At 45.6% G+C, this 19,688-nt stretch overlaps 1 protein-coding gene across 3 annotated transcripts; it reads left to right on the top strand.

The window, feature by feature from the left end:
* The first annotated feature begins 1,479 nt into the window (after positions 1 to 1,479).
* LOC130251501 (zona pellucida sperm-binding protein 2-like) lies at positions 1,480 to 18,697 on the top strand. 3 transcript variants are annotated; one of them, XM_056488169.1, is made up of 24 exons: positions 1,480 to 1,815; positions 1,913 to 1,983; positions 2,084 to 2,142; positions 2,275 to 2,367; positions 3,962 to 4,089; positions 5,383 to 5,529; positions 6,640 to 6,711; positions 7,991 to 8,158; positions 8,248 to 8,344; positions 9,578 to 9,795; positions 10,795 to 10,948; positions 11,766 to 11,974; positions 13,172 to 13,289; positions 14,132 to 14,337; positions 14,958 to 15,075; positions 15,155 to 15,321; positions 15,446 to 15,546; positions 15,638 to 15,759; positions 15,877 to 15,927; positions 16,022 to 16,205; positions 16,287 to 16,410; positions 17,450 to 17,546; positions 17,720 to 17,821; positions 18,294 to 18,697. In XM_056488169.1, exons 2-23 carry the CDS (start codon positions 1,955 to 1,957, stop codon positions 17,800 to 17,802), a joined length of 2,745 nt encoding a protein of 914 aa, XP_056344144.1. In that variant the 5' UTR covers positions 1,480 to 1,815; positions 1,913 to 1,954; the 3' UTR covers positions 17,803 to 17,821; positions 18,294 to 18,697. The 3 variants fall into 3 exon arrangements, with proteins under 3 accessions (XP_056344144.1, XP_056344146.1, XP_056344145.1); XM_056488170.1 differs by having other exon boundaries at positions 1,621 to 1,845; XM_056488171.1 differs by lacking the exon at positions 17,450 to 17,546 and having other exon boundaries at positions 1,619 to 1,815.
* Positions 18,698 to 19,688: the final 991 nt, after the last annotated feature.

Genomic DNA, 19,688 nt, shown 5'->3' with positions numbered 1-19,688 from the left:
ATATAAAAACCTGGAACACACAGGCTTATCCTCCCTACCTTTATAATGAGTACCAGAGGAACTTTAGGGACCACAAGCAGCTGATGCTTCCAGACTCTCAGTGCTAACAATGCTTTCCACAGCACTTAAGTGATCCTTGGGAGCCAAAAGCATTTGACCTGGACATGTTTTGCTTTGCTTGGTTGACAGTGAGGCCAAGAGCTGGCTATCACACACTGACCACAATTTCTATGTCACATCCAAAGCCACTTCTGTCACACTTAGAAGCACAATTAATGCCAGAAACACAGGAATCACGATGGCCTGAGTTGTCCAAAGATGCAGAAGTTTGTCTCTCTGCTTGTGGCAGCTAACTGTGGTTGTGTACCTGCCCTGACAGCGGACTGTTAATTAATGAATTGTGACCATGCTCTCTCAAACATGGCTCTCTCACACCCTGACTCACAGTATCTTGGGGAGATGCTACACGTCTCTTGGAAGTGGCTTATCAAAATTGGAACTGCTTGCTATCCAAATATACTGAAGTTTTCACTCAAAATTCAAAATCTCATTGTTACACCACACTCATCACTGTGGTATCTGAGCATGGCCATTTCCAGCAGAATTCCAGCCCCAGCTGGATTCAATGAGGAGTCACTCGGACACAGCTAACGGGGCCAGGGCCATGCAGCGAGTCCTGCCTGGGCTCAGGAGCTGTGGCAGAAGCTGGACTGCAGCTCCCACAGAATGAGAAAGGGTCTTGTGGCCAAAGGACACGAATTAGAGATCGCTAAAGCCCCAGGGCACTCACACAAGGCGTGTGCCACCGTTCCCTCTGTGCCAAGCGAGCTGTCTGGCAGGGCAGTGGGGGGTTCTGCTGTTCCTGCACAGCTCCTCTCAGACAGGAAGAAATCACACTGATTGCACTGTGTCCTGGGAGAGGATGTGCCCACTGGCTTTTGTTATCCCACACTGGTGTGAGGTGCACTGCAAAAACAATCTGTTCTACAGCACAGCTCTGCTCATGCCTGTGAACAAAAGTAAAGTAAGAACATTTAGTCAATGGCCCAAAATGGGGACAAAAAGGAAAATGAGCCCTGGGTTGAAATGGCTAAAATGTCAACCTAAGTCTCATGTACTCCCCACCCTGCTGTGGCTCATCCATGCCACACAAGCTGCATTTTTAACTCTCCAAACCTCCCAGCCTTTCTTTTCTGGGTCACTTGCAGTCCCAGAGAAACAACTCCCATCACAAGCAAAGACTTTCCCAGACAATATGCTTGGCCACTTACAGACCTGCATGTGCTCTGTACTGATACAGAGATATTGCAGCACTTCTGAAAACAAGATGTTTTCACCAAAACACTCTCTGATAATCAAACAAATCAAAGGGCAACCTAACTGGATCCACAAAAGCAAAACGTGCAGCTGCCAAAGTACTGCTGTTATCTCTGGCATGGCTGGGTCACTGGGACATTTTACAGAAACAAGAATGTATTTCCTGTGTAGACCCAATTAAAATACCTCTGGAGAAATGTTTCATGTGTTCTAAAGACCTGAAGTTAGAGCTACCCAACTGGCTTGTAAGGAATGAGAATATTTCCCAGGGGCTGATGGAAAGCACCAAGCACCCTCTGCTGTACTCATCACAGCTAGGCTCAGCAGCAGCCTCTGACCTTGCAAGCATCTGGCAGGAGGGTGCTGTGCCCTGCCAGACAGAGGGAGCTGCCTCCCCTGCCAGGAGTGAGCTCTGATAACGTTGGAGGGCACTGCAGGGTTCCACCCAGGTGTCCTGCCACAGCAGAAGCCTCTGGCCTCTCCTGGTGCACACACAAGGTTTGGAGAAGACAGCACAGTCTGTGAAAGGTAACCTGTACCCCTCCTGGGTCTGACCAAGATCCACCTGCACACCTGGGTCTGCTTTACTTCACAGGGAGGAGGAATTGGCTGCCCATGCACAGGTCTCTGGGGACAGATGGAAGCTGTGGGTCACTTGCTACACAGGTAACAAGACTTTGGGTTCTACCTCCTTAATTATCCATTTTGATATTTATTTTTTTTCTCTCTGTTCTCCCTATTATCAGCTCATGTGCTTACACTGCAGGATCTGGCTGTTTTTCTTACTGTTCTGGCTGGGACAAGGCAGGCTGATGGCTCCCCCAGGTTGGTGAAATGATAGAAGCAGGCTGGGGAGAGAGGCAGGAGGAGAACTCGGTTATTCTGCTCGTAACACCATGTGCCTCTTCCCTGCCCTCAGTCCCACTGACTCATCAGCTCTATATGTGCTCCCACTAGGGTTTGTAGAGAGCAGCTGCCGCTCCAGAATTTTTTGGATGAAACTGAATAAGCTCTTGCTCCAGGGAAAGTTCTTCCAGCTGGAAATCTATGGTAAGTTACAAGTGGCAGCCCCGAATAACATGAAGGGAATCACCTAAGTGATCACAGAGTCCATGATCTGGATGCTGCTGCCATCTGTTGATAACTGGTGACTCACCCCAAGGAGCCTGCAGCACGTCCTTGTCACCCTGAGCCAGCCTCTCCCACCTCAGTTTGGCCACTAAACCCACGGAGGAGTAAAGCTGGCAACCACAGCCACAGCCCCCTGTGCCCTGTGCAAGGAGAAAGGATGGTCTCAGGAGGAAGGACTGGTATCTGGCTGCCATTCTTTCCTCTGCTGAGCCCTTACACATGTCTAGCAAGGAAAACAGAGGCAACATAGCAGATTGGACAAGTCCTGAACAGCATAACAAGAACACCACTGTAGGCTGGGTAATACCCAGAAAACACACTCTCAATGAGGGCTAAGTGCTGCAGCAGCTAAAGGACTTTTTATTTCCTTTTTATTTAACACCACAATGGCATTTAAATACCATAATTCAAATTGGACAAAGGGGTTCCATTTTGTGCAGAAGAGAAAAATCTTTGGAATCAAAATGAAAACCAGAAAATGTTCACATCAGATTGTAAAAAGTATGTGATTTCACCCCAAACCTAAATAATTTATCTTGAAATCAATGCGCTTTTTTCTGGGTTATGGGGTTTGTTTTTTTTTTATTATTTGATTTGGAGGCAGAACTGAAACAAATCAAGGGCGTGGGCAGAAGGGATAGCATTTATGAGAGTAACTGATACTGCTGGAAAAAACAGACCAGCCTTCAGGCACAAAATGCTGTTTGTTTCTTCCAGCTCTATCAGTTGGTCTCATAAAAGCTATTCCTTCTTCTTCCAAAATTATTCCCATTTATCTCCTGAGCCTAACCCAGCTGCAGGCATACATCAGCTGAAACAACAAATCTAGAACTGTCCAACATATAGGCATGACAGACAAACCTAGAAATTGCAGTGGCAGCTAGTTAAACCCTATCTACTTGTACAGATTCTTGTGTCTAACCCAAGAGTAAAATAGTTCCTTAATCAGAGGGCAGATAATTAACAAAACATGATGTTATTAATTCTACCATCAAGAGCTGAGCACAGCCTGTCCCTGTCACAGCTCTTACTTGGCTCCCCATAGGTTTCACAGCACACACAGAGGAGCAGCAAACCTGATCAATATGTAAAAGTGGCCACCCAAAACAGGTCTGTGACCACATCCTTTGAGTAGAGTGAGCAGCAGATTATCCCAACCTGATGATTTTTAGAAACAGATGGGCTTAATAGCCCATAACTCTTTTCTAGAGAACAAAACTGGGGAGGGAGAAATGTAGGTGATGCTTCGGAGACACTCTCCATAACAGCACTTCAAAGTGGCAATGGCACAAGCTCCTGGATGCCAGGAAACAGGCACTGAAGTGCACATTGTGTGTGTGAGCCTGAGCCATGCCAGACTGCCTCATGCACCCCTACACGCCAGCCCAGTGTCACCAGCTCCCTACCAGCACACGGCATGGAGAGCTCCCAGCCACAGGGAGAAGGCAGCAGCACTCTGCCCCAGCACTTGCCTTGAGCTTTGCACCCCACATCTCTTTCCCTTCTCCTGCAGATCCTCACTCTGGCCCTGTCCTGCTGGACGAGCAGCTGGCCTCTCGCTGTGGCCTCGTCCTGTCAGAAGACGTGTGGGGCAATCCCGTTCTCCGCGCCTCGGTGCTCGGCTGCCACGTGGCCAACGAGGTAGGGCCAGGCACGGCCAGCACACCTCCAAAAATACAGACTGAGGTAGCATAAGGCATTCTAATGGCATGTTTTGAGAACAGTGAGCTCAGGGAGCTGGTGGTGGTGTGGAAATGCAGGCAATGGCTCTCTGCTTGCTCAGTGTGGCTGACATGGGATTTCCTCTCTCCATGGAACGACACTTATCCGAATGCTGCTGAGTAGCTGCCAGTTCTCAAGCATATCCTTGTAGCTGCTGATTTGCCAGAGAGTTTCTTGAAAGCCTCTCTGGAAAGAAGTAGGCATCTGCTTGAAAAAGCAATGTTTGCAGTGTGATTCTGGCAGATTGTTTCCTGGCTTAATTTGTGTGGTAATGTGCCTGTTAACACATGCCTAGGAACGTAGATCACACACATCTATTAGACTCAGATTTGCCTCACGTAACTTTAGCCATCTAAAAGATAATGTCTAGTCTAAACTAGTTGTTTACTCTTCCACAATAGTCAATGGAGAGAAGCAGGCATCTCCAGAAGGTGATTCACCCCTTCCAAAAATATCTGTAAAAGTGCAGCCTGGATTTCTAATTTCTAAATATTAGTTGAGATGAAATGTACCCAAAACCAGAACAAATCAGAGTAGAAACTTCATTGCTTGTCCATGTTTAGTCTGGTTGGTCCTGGAAGCCCCACAGAAAAAATATGGTAAAACTTTATAGGCAGAGGTTAGCTAACAAGAACGGGGGTGTACAGTGTGCTGTGCAATGACCTGGATTTCCAGGCTGGAAATTTTTCTGTAAAGGTTTTGCCTTCTTCTATAGAAAAATACACATCTATGTCAGGTAGAAGGATAGTCCATAGCTCTGTGTGTGGCCCCTGGGGAGCAGAAGAACCAAAAAGGATTTTTTTACTGGACTTGGTCTAGTCTTAAATGCTTAACAGCATTTGTAGGTTAGATCTGAACTACTTAGATCCAAACAAAAGCTCCAGTACCTTCTCTCCATGTGGAGGCAGAGTCACAAAGAGGAGAAACTTGAACCTCATGGTAAGGTAGGTCAGACCTGCCCTTGACCAGCTGCTTCTTCATGGAACAGTGCTGGGATGGGGTCTGAGTGCTGAGGCAATGGCCCTGGCTCAGAAACACCCTGCAAACAAACCATTTCAGACAGGGTGGTATGTTGTGGGAGCTGTCACTGCAGCTCTCAATCTGTTCTCATCATTATAAAATATTTCACTCTCAGAAACAGAACATGGTCCCATGCAGCCACTCCTGGAACCCATCACACCCTCTGCTGAATTGCCAGTTTTTCCTTTTCAGGCAGATGAGCTGTTTTCACTGACTGTGAACATCAAGGTCTCCTCATTTTCAAGCATGAGGGCAGCTGTCACCTACACCTACCCCATGTACTGCTCCTATGCATCCTGGGCTTCAAGAGAAATTGTGTGTGAAGAAAACTACATGGAGGTAAGAACCTTCCCACTGAAGGCAAGGCTACATCCAAGCCCCCTGCCAGGCACAGCAGCCTCCACAAATTCCTGTCAGAAGACCATTGTACCCCATGTACCAGGCACAATAGCAGCCTGTGGATATTCAGCAGAGTGTGTAACTGCAGATCTGATTAGTCACACATTTACATGCCATAGATATTTTGTATGCAGTGAAACTCAGCTAACTGTACAGAATAAGTAAGGCAAGTCTCTGCAAGCAAATCAGCAGAGAGGCTAAGGCCAAGCTCTTAAGCTCATGAAAGTCCCTTTTGGTCATAAAGTGCTGCAGCACCTGTGAGAATGTCATCCTCATATCCAAAATAATAAAACCTAGAGTTTGCAGAGCTGCATCTCTGCTGAATCACACAACTCACAGGACACAACTGTGAGACAGGAGCTGCCTCCTGCCAGCTGCAATTGGGCTGCTCAGCCTGCTGCCATCACCTACACACCAGGGTAGAAATGAGGCAGCAAACAAACCAAATTCCATTGCTTTCTGTGAATGCCTGCAGCAGGCAGGAAAAAGAGAGCACACTTCCCCTGTCAGAACTCAATGCTCTGCAGTCACATCTAGGTGTTGCAACACTATTAAACCATGGTACAGATGTCTTCTGACTATCCTCTTTCCTTGCCTCACTCTGCAGCACATGTGGGCCAGATTTACACCAAGCACCTGCCTTAGGTACTGGGCATCCTGCATTTTTAGGTGCTCAGCCTGCATGGGAAGAGAGAACCAGTCCTGTTAATGCCAATTAACTGCTTTCCTACACCTCCAGTGGAGAGACCTAGATGTCCCTAAAGGTCTCTAGAGCTGAACCTAGTTTACAGCTTACTAGATATGAAGCAGGACTTTAGCTTTACCTGGTTATACACAAAGTATTCCCACCACTATAAATGCTATGGGTTTTTTTAGCTTCCATTTTAAGGCCACAAAAAGTACTGCCATCAAGAACCTCCACTGAAACACTTTAATTACTTCCAGTGAATGCAAGCTGCTCAATCCTGGTAGACACTGCTCCCCATTCATGCAATAATACTGCAGATCTGTTTGCTCCCATTGCTCCCAAAGACTCTCCTGTGTCCCCAGGTGTCAGTGAAGACTGATGTCCCAGCAGTTTCAAATGACTACACCGTAGCATGGATGTCAGCACTGCCAGAGGTATGAAAGGGAGCCTTTCCCAACAGCCTGCCTCTTCTCTCTACTCCTGTGAGTCATTCTTGGGGCATAGCTCCATCTCTGACAAAAAAAGGGAGATGACAGATTTGCCATCAAGTATTTTTAGACCTCTAGACTGCAAAAAGACATTTAGGTGGGAGAACAGTCATATGCTTGTTTCATTAGTGGAAAATGAGTTCAAGACAAACAAAGGTAGGTGGTTCTTCACACAATGGGTAGTGAAACTGTCAAACTCATCACCAAAAGATGTTGTGGCTGCTAAAAACTTACTTGACCCCAAGGAGACTCTGGAAAAGTTGACTGAAGAGAAATCCAATAAGAAATACAAAATACAAAGAAGGTACAGATAGCTCAGGAGTCACTGAGATGAAAAATATTTGAGGCTGGAAAGAATGAGTGGGAAATGATGACAGGAGCATCTCTCTTACGAGGAAAGCTGAGGGAGTTGGGCCTGTTTAGTCTGGGGAAGACCAGGAGAGGATCTTACCCATGTACACAAGTATCTGAAGGAAGGGTGTCAAGAGGATAGAGCCAGGTTCTCCTCAGTGGTGCCCAGCAGCAGGACAGAAACTGATCCACTGGAAGTTCCACCTGAGCATGAGGAAGAATGGAACAGATTGCCCAGAGAAGGTGTAGAGTTTCATCAGGAGAAATTTGAAAGCTGCCTGGACACAATCCTGAGTACCACACTCACGGGGACCCTGCTCAAGCAGGGAGGTTGGACTAGCCGGCCTCCAGTTCCTCCCAACATTAACCATTCTATGATTCTGTCAAATCATGCTTGCCCCATGTTCCTCATGTCTTACTTGCTCCTGATGCCCATTTTCCTTTTGACTGTTCTCCCATATGGCCATCACTGCAGAGGACTCTGTTCTAGGCCAGTACAGGCATTGCTCTCTTCTCATCTTTGGCACAGTATGGCTGCACACTATAAAAGGTAGTCTGTCATTTGTCCTCTGGGCTGCCCCAGTAATCAACAGATATGGAGAAAATAACTTTCTCAACAGCACAGGTACTTTGTCCACAGTGGATTTGTTCAAGGCCATTTGTTTATGTTTCTTCCAGGACTGCTAGAAGACTATCTCTAAAGATGTCTTGAAGAACTCTAGAATTCCCATATATCTATTTCTTGCCTGAGATGAGCTAGCAGTACCATTCCAGTTACTCCCACTGCTAATAGGAAAACAGGCACTCCAGTATCACAGCTTTCTAAGAGACTTTGGCAGACACAGAACTGACGAAGCTCATCTCTCTCTTGCAGACTCACAATGTTGCATACCAGCAATGGCAACTGATGTTTGTTTCTCCATCAGGGAGAAAGAGAATTACAGTAAGTGATGCAGTAAAGCTGGGCTACAGCTTCAATAACAGCCTGTCCCGAGTGTACCTGCGAGCGCCCTACCGCAGCAACGAGTCTGACACCAGCCTGGTGAGTTGCTGATCCCAGCAGACACAAAGCTCTGCTGTTCACTGCCTCTCCAGAGCATCAGCTCTCTTTTTCTGCCCGGGCTCAAACAGGTCAGTGGTGTAAATATGAACATGATCACTTCCACCTCCATGTACAGGCAGCGGTGGCTGCTCTTGCTGATTGACACGACCGTCTCCTGTCCTGTTGGTAAGGATCTCTTCCATCTTCACTAAAAATAACCACCAAAGGAGGTAGTAGAAAACAGTCTTCCCATTCTCACAAAGAAAAGGTTTACAAGCTTCCCTCAGAGCAACATGAGCTAAGAGTCTGTGGCTTTACTCCTGGACAAATACAGTCCCTGCTGTGACACTACATTATTTGTGCTCCCAGTGCAGTGTCATGGCTCATCTCTGGCTTCTCAGATCTCCACATTAGATGCAGGGAACTGGAAACAAGCAAAATTGCTATAGAACAGCCAGGGAGCCTCCCCTGGACTCATCCCACCGGCTCTTCTTTTTCACACTATTCCATGCAAGGCATGCAGCTCTGCATCCTTGAAACTCACATAATCCTTTTCTCTAGAGAGTCAGGACTAGCCTGGCTTTTTGCAGAGAAGTGGTGGCTGCACCTGGCTCTCACAGAAGAGTATTCATGTGAACAGTGAAGAGGAAGCACAAGGTTTTAAGTTGTCAAGACCTTGAAGCCAATATTTCTAGAAGGTCCAAACAGGTTGCTCTGTGCCCTCTTCCTTCTGCCAGTAAGCCCTGAGACAACAGAGCAGGTGTTTCACCTGAAACTGGTTGATTCAGGTCTGCTTTGAGTCCCAGGTCCCTGTGACAAAACAGCTAATTTGGCTAATACCCTACAAGGTGTTGCATCAGTGAAAGCTGTAGGGATATCCTGGTGAAATGGAATCGGGGAAGGCAGAGACAGGACTGAGTGGCAATTCCAATTGCCCCCTCCCTAGAAGTGTTTAGGAAGGACATGGAGATGCTTGAGCACATCCAGAGGAATCAACAAGGGGCTTGGAGCACAAACCCTGTGAGGAACAGCTGAGGGAGCTGGGGCTGTTCAGCCTGGAGAAAAGGAGACTCAGGGGTGACCTTATCACTCTCTACAGCTCCCTGAAAGGTGGCTGTGGTCAGTGGGGTTGGTCTCTCACCAGGCAGCAACTGACAGACCAGAGGACACAGTCTCAGGCTGTGCCAGGGGAGATACAGATTGGATATTAGGAATGAGTTTTTTATGGAAAGAGTGATAAAGTACTGGAATGATCTGCCCAGCAAGTGGTGGAATCACCATCCCTGGATGTGTTTAAAAAAAGACTGGATGTGGCACTCAGTGCCATGGTTCAGTTGAGGTGTTAGTGCATGGGTTGGACTTGCTGATCCTGAAGGTCTCTTCCAACCCAGTGATTCTGTGAATTCTGTAACTCCACAGATGGCATCAGCTTCACTGATACTACACTAACATGGACTGTGCCAAGGGTTATCCCCACACTCGTAGTCCAGGAATCCACCTTTCTCTCCAAAAGCATTGTAATGGGAGTGGATGATCAAGTCATAGTGAATCCAGAGGAGATGAACTACTTACTGGAGTACAACGAGACCCAAATCAGAATAACCATCCCCATTGGAGCAGAAGGAGGCAAGCTAGAGGTGAGAACGAGCCTGCCAAAGACAAACACATCTGAGGGCCTATTCTAGGGGTGTTTCCAAATCATGATAATTCCAAATACTGATTGATTGCTGCTTAAAATTTGGATATACAATATCTGAAGAACCAGATGCTTCTTCTCTGTGTTTTGAAAGCACTTACTGAGAAACTAGGAATTTATAATGACAAAATACGGTAGAAGCAAGCGACTGCCTTCTGTTAATAATCTATAAAACATACTAATACACTAAGAGTGAGGGGATTTCTGGACACTGGAATTTAATTGTCTATGTTGTTCAATAATGAAACTAATCCTAAAGTTCTGGCTTGGCTCACTGAGTAATTTCCCTGCCAATTTCCAATACAAAATGTTCTCTGCATGTTGTTGGGATCCAGTCACCTGTTTTGAACACAGTTTATTCCTCATCCATGTATCATTTACAGATACAGAGGCAATGTCAAAAGGAATGTTCAGTAGAACAGAAGAGAACAGTTTGGGCTGGAAGCACCTTTAAAGACAATGTACTCCAGACTCCTCTGCCATGAGCAGAAACATCTTTCACTAGATCAGGTTGCTCAAAACTCCATCCAACCTGAACACCTAGAAAGGAGTTGGCAATATTCCTACAAGATGGCATTGGTGTGATTTTAACTTATCTCCTTCAGGAGTTCCCTATTTGTGTGACAGACAGAACAAGAGACATGACTGGCAATCCCAGGATGGTAAAAAAAATGAAATGTGCTGACATGCTAAACTTAATGAGGACACCCCTGAAAACCTGATACTTCCTTATTAAGGACCTCAGCAGTATCTGAGCCACACATGGGTTAGACAAATGGGCCAAGTACCACACAAACAAGCAAAATCCTCTAGCAAAATCTGTCCCAAGCTGTACTAGAATACCATTTGCTCTTACTAGTGTAAGAATTTTAACCATATTCAGTCATCTCTTTATTAAGCTTCTGAGAATTAAGACTTAATCACATATTTTACCTCCTAGAGCTCCATTTCTGGTGGTGTATATGGAGTCATTTACTGTATTGACCTGTTTCTGGAGCACACCTGGACAGATGCAGGTTGGCAAACCACAAAGTATACAGTCATCAAGTCCATCACCACACCTTTCATGCCACAAATACCAACTGTTATCAACAGTAAGTCATTCCTCCCATTGACTCTTACCAATCCTTTGCTGTGCTATCCATTGCTCCACCTATCTCTGCCACACATCTACATTCACCAGAATGTTCTCAACTCCCACTTACAATTTTTTAGGCAAAGTCAAGATTCAAGTATTATAATAAAACAAACAAAAAAACCAACAAAAACCCTTTAGGCTTAACTTATAAGTTGCTGATAATTTCATGTTAATACCTGGATTTTTCCAGTGAGCACTGGAATAAAGATGTTGTGATGTGCAGTTACCATACTGGGAAGAAGAACTGTCTGAGGACAGCATTCATTGATGGTATTTTCTCCCCCAAACTGCCTGCATTTGATACCTTGAGAGCATACTGAAATCATTGTGCCACCCACTGCTGCAGTCATGGCTTTTAAATTTTATTTTCCTACGCATTAAGTCACTAAATATTCTTGGAGTTGTCTGGATAAGTGATATAGAAAGAAAAAGGAGCCTCTTACCATAAATTACAATAAATTTTTCGAATTTTATGTGGCTGAACTAGATTCTAGATTTCTTTAAAGGTATTGCACATCATAGTGCACCTCAAGGAAGTCACTGAAGCCACTTTCTATAAAGTTCTATGTATTTGTTGTTAATCCCCTGCAGCTTGAAGCAATTCTCATGTACTCAGAGTATTTCAGATCTGACTAGAACACAAACATTCATTAATCAGAGCCATTAAAGAGATGGCTGTTGGCTAAGTTTCCTGGAATTTGAATGGGAGGCCACCCCAACTGTCTTGGTTATTTGATCCCCATCAGCAGCAATGTGATGTTCTCTCCCTGCAGGCACCGTGCCAGAGGAAAGGCTATTCCATGTTGCATTTGGACACTTCCTCCACGATGTCTCTCTGGTGGCAATCACAGTAGGAAATGTGGCATTCTCCCTCAGGGAAGCACAGCACCACGGCTTCAAGATTTATGAAACTCCTTTTTCTAATGGAACAAAAGCATTTATCCTGGAGGTCTCCTTTGATGATCCATATGTTCTGAAAGAGGTAGGATACAGCAGGTCACTTCAGCAGCAGAGTAGAGGAGCTGGAGCAGTCCCTTTGCAGAACATGGTCCAGCTTTTAGTAACCAACAGCTCCTTGATCATAAAGGTGTAAATCAGCCTGAGATAATCTGAGATAAGATTAGAGGCTTTTATGTCCCCACCTTGCTCTCCATAGATCTTTAGGAGATGAGTATCAAGGGTAATCAGATAGGATGAAATGTCACTGCCTTTAGTGCCTGTCAGCATGGCTAATGGCCAAGTGCACACCCAACAGGAAGAGGTTTCTGGAGTCTCTATTAGATGCTGACCTTTGAAACAGGAGTGCCTTAGAAAAATAAATCAATTACTGCAATGCTGGCAAACACCAGTTTCAGAAATCCAGTAATTCCTGAACCCTCTGTTTGACTGCTGGCACAGGCCATGCCCCATGTAAGTATGATATGGGCAGGCTCAGGGTACTCTAAATGTGATTTTGTTAAGCTTCAGACCATTTGTAATCTAAATATTTGTAAAAGGTATATACTCACAGAGGGATTTCAACCTCTCATTTCAGTGGGAGGATGCATAGCTGCAAATCCTCCACCACTCTTTCAACCAAACCACACAGAGCTGTGATGCTGTTACAAGGAACAACATTGTGAACACACAGGATTTGTGCAAACAGTTTTCAGGCTGCAGTCATACCACAGTCAAATTGCATTAAGGATCAAAGCAAGAAAAAAAAAATCCAGAATATTTCTTTCAGGTTGGCCAGGTTTTACTTTGGGAGCCCTTTCAGTGAAGGAAAAGAGGATATTGAGAGGGATCTCTCACAGCATCTCCTCACACCTTCAATTCAACCAATTACCTACTCTCCTGGGTTCAGCCCACACCCTCAGTAAAGAAGAAAAGGATTTGGACCAGGATCTTCCTCTGTGAGCTCTTTCACCATTGGGCTACAGAGGAACCACCACTGCATTCACTTCTGTCTTCATTTTCTGAAAAGGCACAGCATTCTCCACATTTATGTTTGGCAGAAAGAGCTGTTGAATCCAGGCCAGATTTCTGCATAGCTTTGGGCCAGCTGAAGTGATGCTTTTGGAGCCTGAGCTATTTGCAGGGAGAGGAGGGTGTTGGAATAATTATTTAGTGTTGTTCAGAACATACATGCCTGCCTATTCTGAAAGCTGGTGCAGCTTTACACTTCTCTCTCTTTCAGTATGTGAACAGAAATGAAACAAAATACACCCTGCTGGTCAACTACACCCTCAGTGTGGGTCTGGAGAGGACACTCTACTATCACTCAGCAGAGGTGGAGTGTGTGATTGCTGATATTGGTAAGCTCTCCCCTGACATCAGCTGCTCTGCACCAGCAGCACAGTGTCACTGGATTCAGTGAGAGCATCACAGTGAGGGTGAGAGCTTTGGGGAAAACCCCACCCCTGCACAGCTCACTGCTGGAAACAGCCAAGCTGCTGCTCCACTGATGGCAGCTCTTTGCATACTGGCAAGACAGTCTGAGACACTGAGAGCAATAAAACAAGAGTGCAGAAGGAGTTGGCTTGCAAACTCGTTAACAAGATGCCTCAGAACATGAATATACATCTACTGGCAAAACTTTCAGACATTGCTACAAGTTTCAGTTTGTCCTCAAACACAATTCTGCCTCTACATCCATCCAGGGCACAACTTAACTGACTTAAAAAAAATTGCTCTAATCTCCAAAGATAGCATTTCTTAAGGAGAAATCATCCACTAAGAGCTGTACTTAGCAGGTTACTGAAACAGTTGGGAGGTCTGTTTGGTATTTTCTCAAACTTATTAGATTTTTGGATGCCACAAAGATGACAGTCTCCTCACTGTCCTACTTTATCTCTGAAATAGCTCTTGGTTCAGCTCAAAGAAGGCTGATCCAAAAATGTATTTACACACACAGCTCAGCCTGCCTTACTGAAACAGGGACCAGTCCTGGCAGCAAGCTGGCAGCCCAGCTGAGGCAGGACCCCATCCCATGAGATGTGAGCTGCTACACCTGCTACAACACAGCCAAGCCCTGCAAACAATGCACAAAACTGGCTGCTGGGGTTTCTTACCTGTGACAGAAATCCCTGCCTGGGCCAAACCTCACCACCCAACCCTTCCTTCACTGCTAACTCCACATCCCACCTTCTTCCCACAGAAGTGCCAGAAGCAGTTGGTTCCTGTGATGAAGAAAACCTGTACCTAACCCTGCCCACTTTTGGCTTGCACCAGTACTGGGACCTGTACCTTGGTAACAAGATCCTGAACAGACACGTTGCCCTCACCAATGGGTACCTTGCAGCCACCAACTCCACACACCTCATCCTGCAAATACCTCTCTTTGCTGGGGGACTCATCTACGAGGTACAGGGCTGTTCAGCAATGCCCTTTTTAAGGCACACAGGGCTGCTTGCTCTCACAGAGCCACAGTCTGTAGTGCTGGGGTATCACATATTGGAAAACATCCAGAGGGAAGGACTCTGAGCCAGAGCAAGTGGGATAAGAGGCATCAGACATGGACCCTTCTGGTAATGCCATGGACTATGCAATCTGCAGTCCCCACTTGTCTCTAAAAGATATGCACCAAGTCTTCAAAAACAAACTTCTCAGTGTTTTTAGTAAGATGAGGCAAAATGTCCCATCTGCACTGAGCCAGAAACAATATTTCAATATAGCTTTTATGAAAGAAGCTCTTTTAAAGGAACTTTTTGTAGAAAAGTTAAGACATGGCAGGGGAAAATTGATGCTGTAATAATTTGAACTATTCTACAATAATCAGCCCAAATTTATCTCTGTGACAGTGACTGATAAATTCATACCAGAAAACTTGTACTTCTGCCCCCATGTTGCTTCAGGCTCAAGTCTTCACAATGATTTAACTCTTGTGACTTTTAGTATTCAAGTGGCACAAGCTAAGGAGCAGAACTCTGTACATGTGCATGATGTACTATAACAGGAAATCTCTTCCATCTCCTCCTTTGCAGGAAGTGTCCTTTCAGAAAATTAAAGCAAGATTTGATGTCACCCTAAGGAAAATAAGAACTATGGAGACCTTACAGATGTTCTCCATTAGCTGCAGTTTTAATTCTTCAGCATTTATAAGTAAGTTATGTGACTGATCAAACAATAAAAAGATGTGTAATTCTTTCTTCAGCTCATACCCACTCTCTGACTTTCTCAGTATGCCACCCAGATGGTACCATAATGGTATCTGCCCAAATGAAGACAGTTCCTGCCATTGACATGAGCAAAACCAAGCTAAGGGACAGCTCCTGCAAGCCTAGGGAGTATAATGAAGCCCATGCCTTCTTCAAGTTCCATGTCACTACCTGTGGCACTTCTGTAAGGGTAAGTCCATGGCCAGAGCAGATACACCTGCTGGAAGTCTCTGCCTCTCCTGCATTTTCTCTTTTGGTCCCCTGGCCCAGCTCCTGAGAAGAGTCAATTTATAATGAGCTTCCCATGTGCACAGTTTGAAGGTGACCACATTATTTATGAGAATGAAATCTCTTATGAGAAAGAGACTCTTCCAAGACAGAGCATACCAACAATCACAAGGGATCCAGACTACAGGTAGGAGCTGCTGCTCACTGACACTGCTCACTTTTGTACAGCTGCTGGGAAATAGATATGAACACAAAAATTGCTGTTTCTTCTATTCTAGACTCACAGTCTTGTGCTACTACCAAGCAAAGGAGACCCTAGTGCTTGGTGCCTTCTCCAGTGACCCAGCCACATCCCCTCCCTTTGGCTCTGGGACGATGTTTCCACGTTCAAACACTGCAGGTGAACAATTCTCTTCCTCCATTTTTAAACCTTTCTGACTCTTTCAGTCCTAAGTTCCCTGGTAAGACATGCCTTGCTTTCAACTAAAGAACCTCACTAACATTTCCTTCTCTGCAGCTTACAGAAGGGTAAGACAAGCTCTGAATGTAGTTTCAAGAGTGTCCAAAGGTAAATCTCCTCCTAGGGAAATCAGAGAATTTCTAAGTATGTTTTAGTTAAAATAATACTAAACAACAACGAAATCCCCTGCCATTCTCTCGAGATGAATCCTTCATGGAGTTCTATGGGCCCAGCAAGGCAATATTCAGACAAGCCATGGAGCCTGTGTTTATTGAGGTGGAGCTGAAAGACGAGAGCCCCAGTGTGGAGTTATACCTGGAAAACTGCTGGGTAGCCAGATCTCCAGACTCCAACAGCACCCCAAGATGGAACATCACTGTGGATGGGCAAGTAGTAGTAAATGTCTAATGAACTCATCAGGAAAGCCCTAATTTCCACTTAGATGTGTTATCTTTCCTCTCAAATAGGTGTGAGATTAATGGCAGTGAGTTTGCTGCAGAGTTCTGCCCCGTACCTGTCAGCCCCAGGGTGAGACACCCCTCTCACTTTAAAAGGCTGGCAGTAAGGACCCTGGCACAGCACCTGGAACAGGTGGGATTGAGTGAAAGGCTCACCTCCCACTCATGGACCTATCCTGGAAGTCTGGATGATGCTCTTACTCATGGGGTTTAGTTGCAGGTAGTCTGCAAGGAGCAGGAAGCTGGACTTGATGATGCAAATGGGTCCCTTCTAACCTGAGATATTCTTTGGCTCTATGCTTTGAGAAATAGATTTAGGCATCTCACAGACTTAAACCCTAGCCAGCATTCAACTCAACTACCCTGACTGGTGTGCAGCTTTAATTCAGTTCTCTTCTTAAATCTCCTCTGCCACCTTGAGATTGGACTGGCTGGAGTAAACAAAAGAATATGATTTTTATATGGTGGTTCTGGCTTTGTGTAGGATTGCAGTCATATCACTTCAGCTCAAAATGTCTAGAGCAGAAAAATCAACTTATGTGTCCCAATATCCACATGAAGTTCAGCTCTGTTGTCTCCCATCTGTCTCAGCCAGTCATCCACCTCCTTGGGGTCAGCCTTATGGGCAAAGCACAGCATATGGGTTTGGTCTTAAAGTCTGAGATCCTGCTCTCCTCTAAGGACTAAGAAGACCCAAAAAAAAAAAAACCCAGGACAGTCACCTGAGTGAACTGCCTGTCCTGACACGTACTGATACCAGCTGTGGAGTGTTCACTGCCTGGGCGCAATAAACTGCATCATTATTTACCAGCCTTTCATAGGCACCTCAACTTTTGAGCTTGCTGGAAATGAACATGATGCAATTCTGGCTTGTGCTGCTTCCTAAGTGTGCAGCTGCAGCAGGCACCAGACTGAGTTTCTGTCTAGCTTTGATAGACTGCAGCACGTGAGGTTTTAACTTCTCCCGTCTCAGCCTCCCAGTTACCAAACTGCCTGAGGGCTTCCTTGACACCAACTTTAAATTCAAGGCAGATTCAGCTAGAAGGTGCCACGTGGAAGTGTTCAGAGAAGCCTAAGCCTAATCAGATGTAGTTTCTGCAAAAGAAAAGACAAAACAATGCTCTGCAGAGTGGGATTTGATATGGACCAAGAGCACCTTTCCTTGTTCTCAGGTGTACGTGCACTGCTTGGTGGCAGCGTGCTCTCCTTCCAACACACAGCCTGGCAGCACCTGCAGAGGACAGTGCAGCTCAAGCAGGCAGAGGAAGGGTAGGTTGTGGAGCAGAAAAAGAACTAGTGCAATGCACCCCTGACCTGATGTTTATCAGAGATTTAGGAACTCTGGCTTTGGCATCTCAAATGCCTCGAGCATGGACTGTGAGTGCTGATGTCACCAATATATTCTTTAAAAACGACACAAACACAGTGTGTATCCTTCTCAGGCTTTCCAGGGCACCCTTCTGACAGTCTCCAGGGCTATGTACTTGCTGGACCAGTATGGATTGTTTCTCCAGATCTAAGATGACACACCAAAACTGAATTTGGTAAGAGCACAGGCCCTGTGTACTCACCCTGAGAGGTCACCATGCTTTGTGACACAAGCAATGCAGAGCCTCAAAAATAAAAGTTCTGGGACAAGAACAGGGAATGGACATGGTTCACAGCCCCATGGTCTCAGCTGGAGCCCATGAGAGAGGGAAGAAGGAGAGCTCCCTGCCAAGCCAAACACAGCAGAGCAGGGCATGCTGGAGCTGGGCCATAGCAGGCAGTTTTGGAGCCAGGTATTATTTCAACAGGTTTTCAACAGGACTGCCCCCAGTCTGAGAGAAAACAGATCCAAAATTTCAGAAACAAACACTAAGGCACACTGCCATATTCCAAATGCTTTTGAATGGTTCAAATCTTCCAAAGAATAGGGTTTCTCCTATAGCTTCATCCCCCTTGGATAACCAGAGCTGCTGAGCTGTCTGCTCCAGCATCACTCCTCACCTCAGCCTGTGTGTGTGTCTTCAACAGCACCTGAAGGCTCTGCTGTGCTGGCTGCTTTCCAAATGGTGCCACTGGACACAGGAGCTACTTCTTCCAGGAACCACCAGAATTATTTGCATGAAGTTTAAAGACCAGATGGTGGGACAGCACTGGAAAGTTCTTGTCTGCTAACAGGATCGGTAAATCTTGCAAACTGTTGCCTCTCTGAAGTGGCTACAGAAGAAAACTTACCAGAAAACCACCCAAGGCTGCAAAATAACACTTTGTGTTTCTTCCAGCTGCTCAAACATGGACTTGCAGATCACTAAAATTATTCCAGCCCTGATTATGGCTGCTTCTTATAATACTTCATTAAGTGACTGCCAATCCTCCCATCCGAATGTAAAGTGCAAATCTGAAAAGTCAAATAAAAATACACCAGAGCAATGTAAGCACAGAACATGTCCCTGCTAATGTGCACCAGCAGCTTCATGTGCAACACTGGCTTCAAAGAGCCAAACAACCACTGCCAGTGCCCCTCCAGCATGCACTAGGGCACACACTGCTTCCCACTAATGCAGAGTTTTGTCTGTATCATTACATCAACCTGACATTCTTGGAAACTTGTTAGCTCATTTCCATCTCACCTGCCTCTGTATGGAAAACTCTACAAAATAGAATAGATGAATACTTTAGTATGAGCAAAAGTGACACCTGGTATTTTTTGTTTCTATGCACACAGAAGGCTTTTTTTTTTTCTTAATTCTTAATATTTTTTAGAGACCAAGTACAAACCTGACATCCCACCACCTGTAATCACTCTCAGGATGAGCCTGCAGTGTAACTGCAGGTGTGCAGATGGCACACTCATGCTGGCAGAACACTCGTGTGCAGATCCAGAGGGATTCCCAGCTTCTGCAGCCCCTGCCTGCCCAGGGTGGCTGCTCACTGCACACATGGCCTGCTTCCCAAGAGCTGCAGTCCTGCCTGGGATGATTGCTGAATAAATGTCCTCTTAAACTGCACCTGCTGAAGGAGTAAGATCTGTAAAAAGGCATAGGAGGGTGCTGGGACCCCAGGACCCCCAGCAGCTGCCTGGGTGCTGCTTTCCTCTGCTGCATGAGCAGTGCACTCTGCTGTCCACAGCCCACACTGCAGAGCCCAGCAAGTCACTGCTCCCCTGCATTTGCCACAACAAACAACAGCAAACTCACAAGTTTAGGTTAATTTTCTGTTAATCTAAAAAGCAGTCCTCTAGAAATCTGTTGACTGGGATGAAGGGAAAGCAATAATGACCAAATGCTAGCTCTTCTCAGCACTCTCAGGCACACAAGTGAGCATCAGCTCTGGTCTGGTGTCACTAAGGTTCTCTTGTTATGCAGCCTTACAGAGTATATTTAAATAAACTTATCTGCAGTGAGAGACCCCAGATCCTCCCCTTTT

This window comes from Oenanthe melanoleuca, chromosome 3, assembly GCF_029582105.1.
Source record: "Oenanthe melanoleuca isolate GR-GAL-2019-014 chromosome 3, OMel1.0, whole genome shotgun sequence".
Taxonomy (NCBI): Eukaryota; Metazoa; Chordata; class Aves; order Passeriformes; family Muscicapidae; genus Oenanthe; species Oenanthe melanoleuca.
The sequence above is the reverse complement of the archived record's forward strand: the minus strand, read 5'-3'. Positions and strand labels throughout refer to the sequence as shown.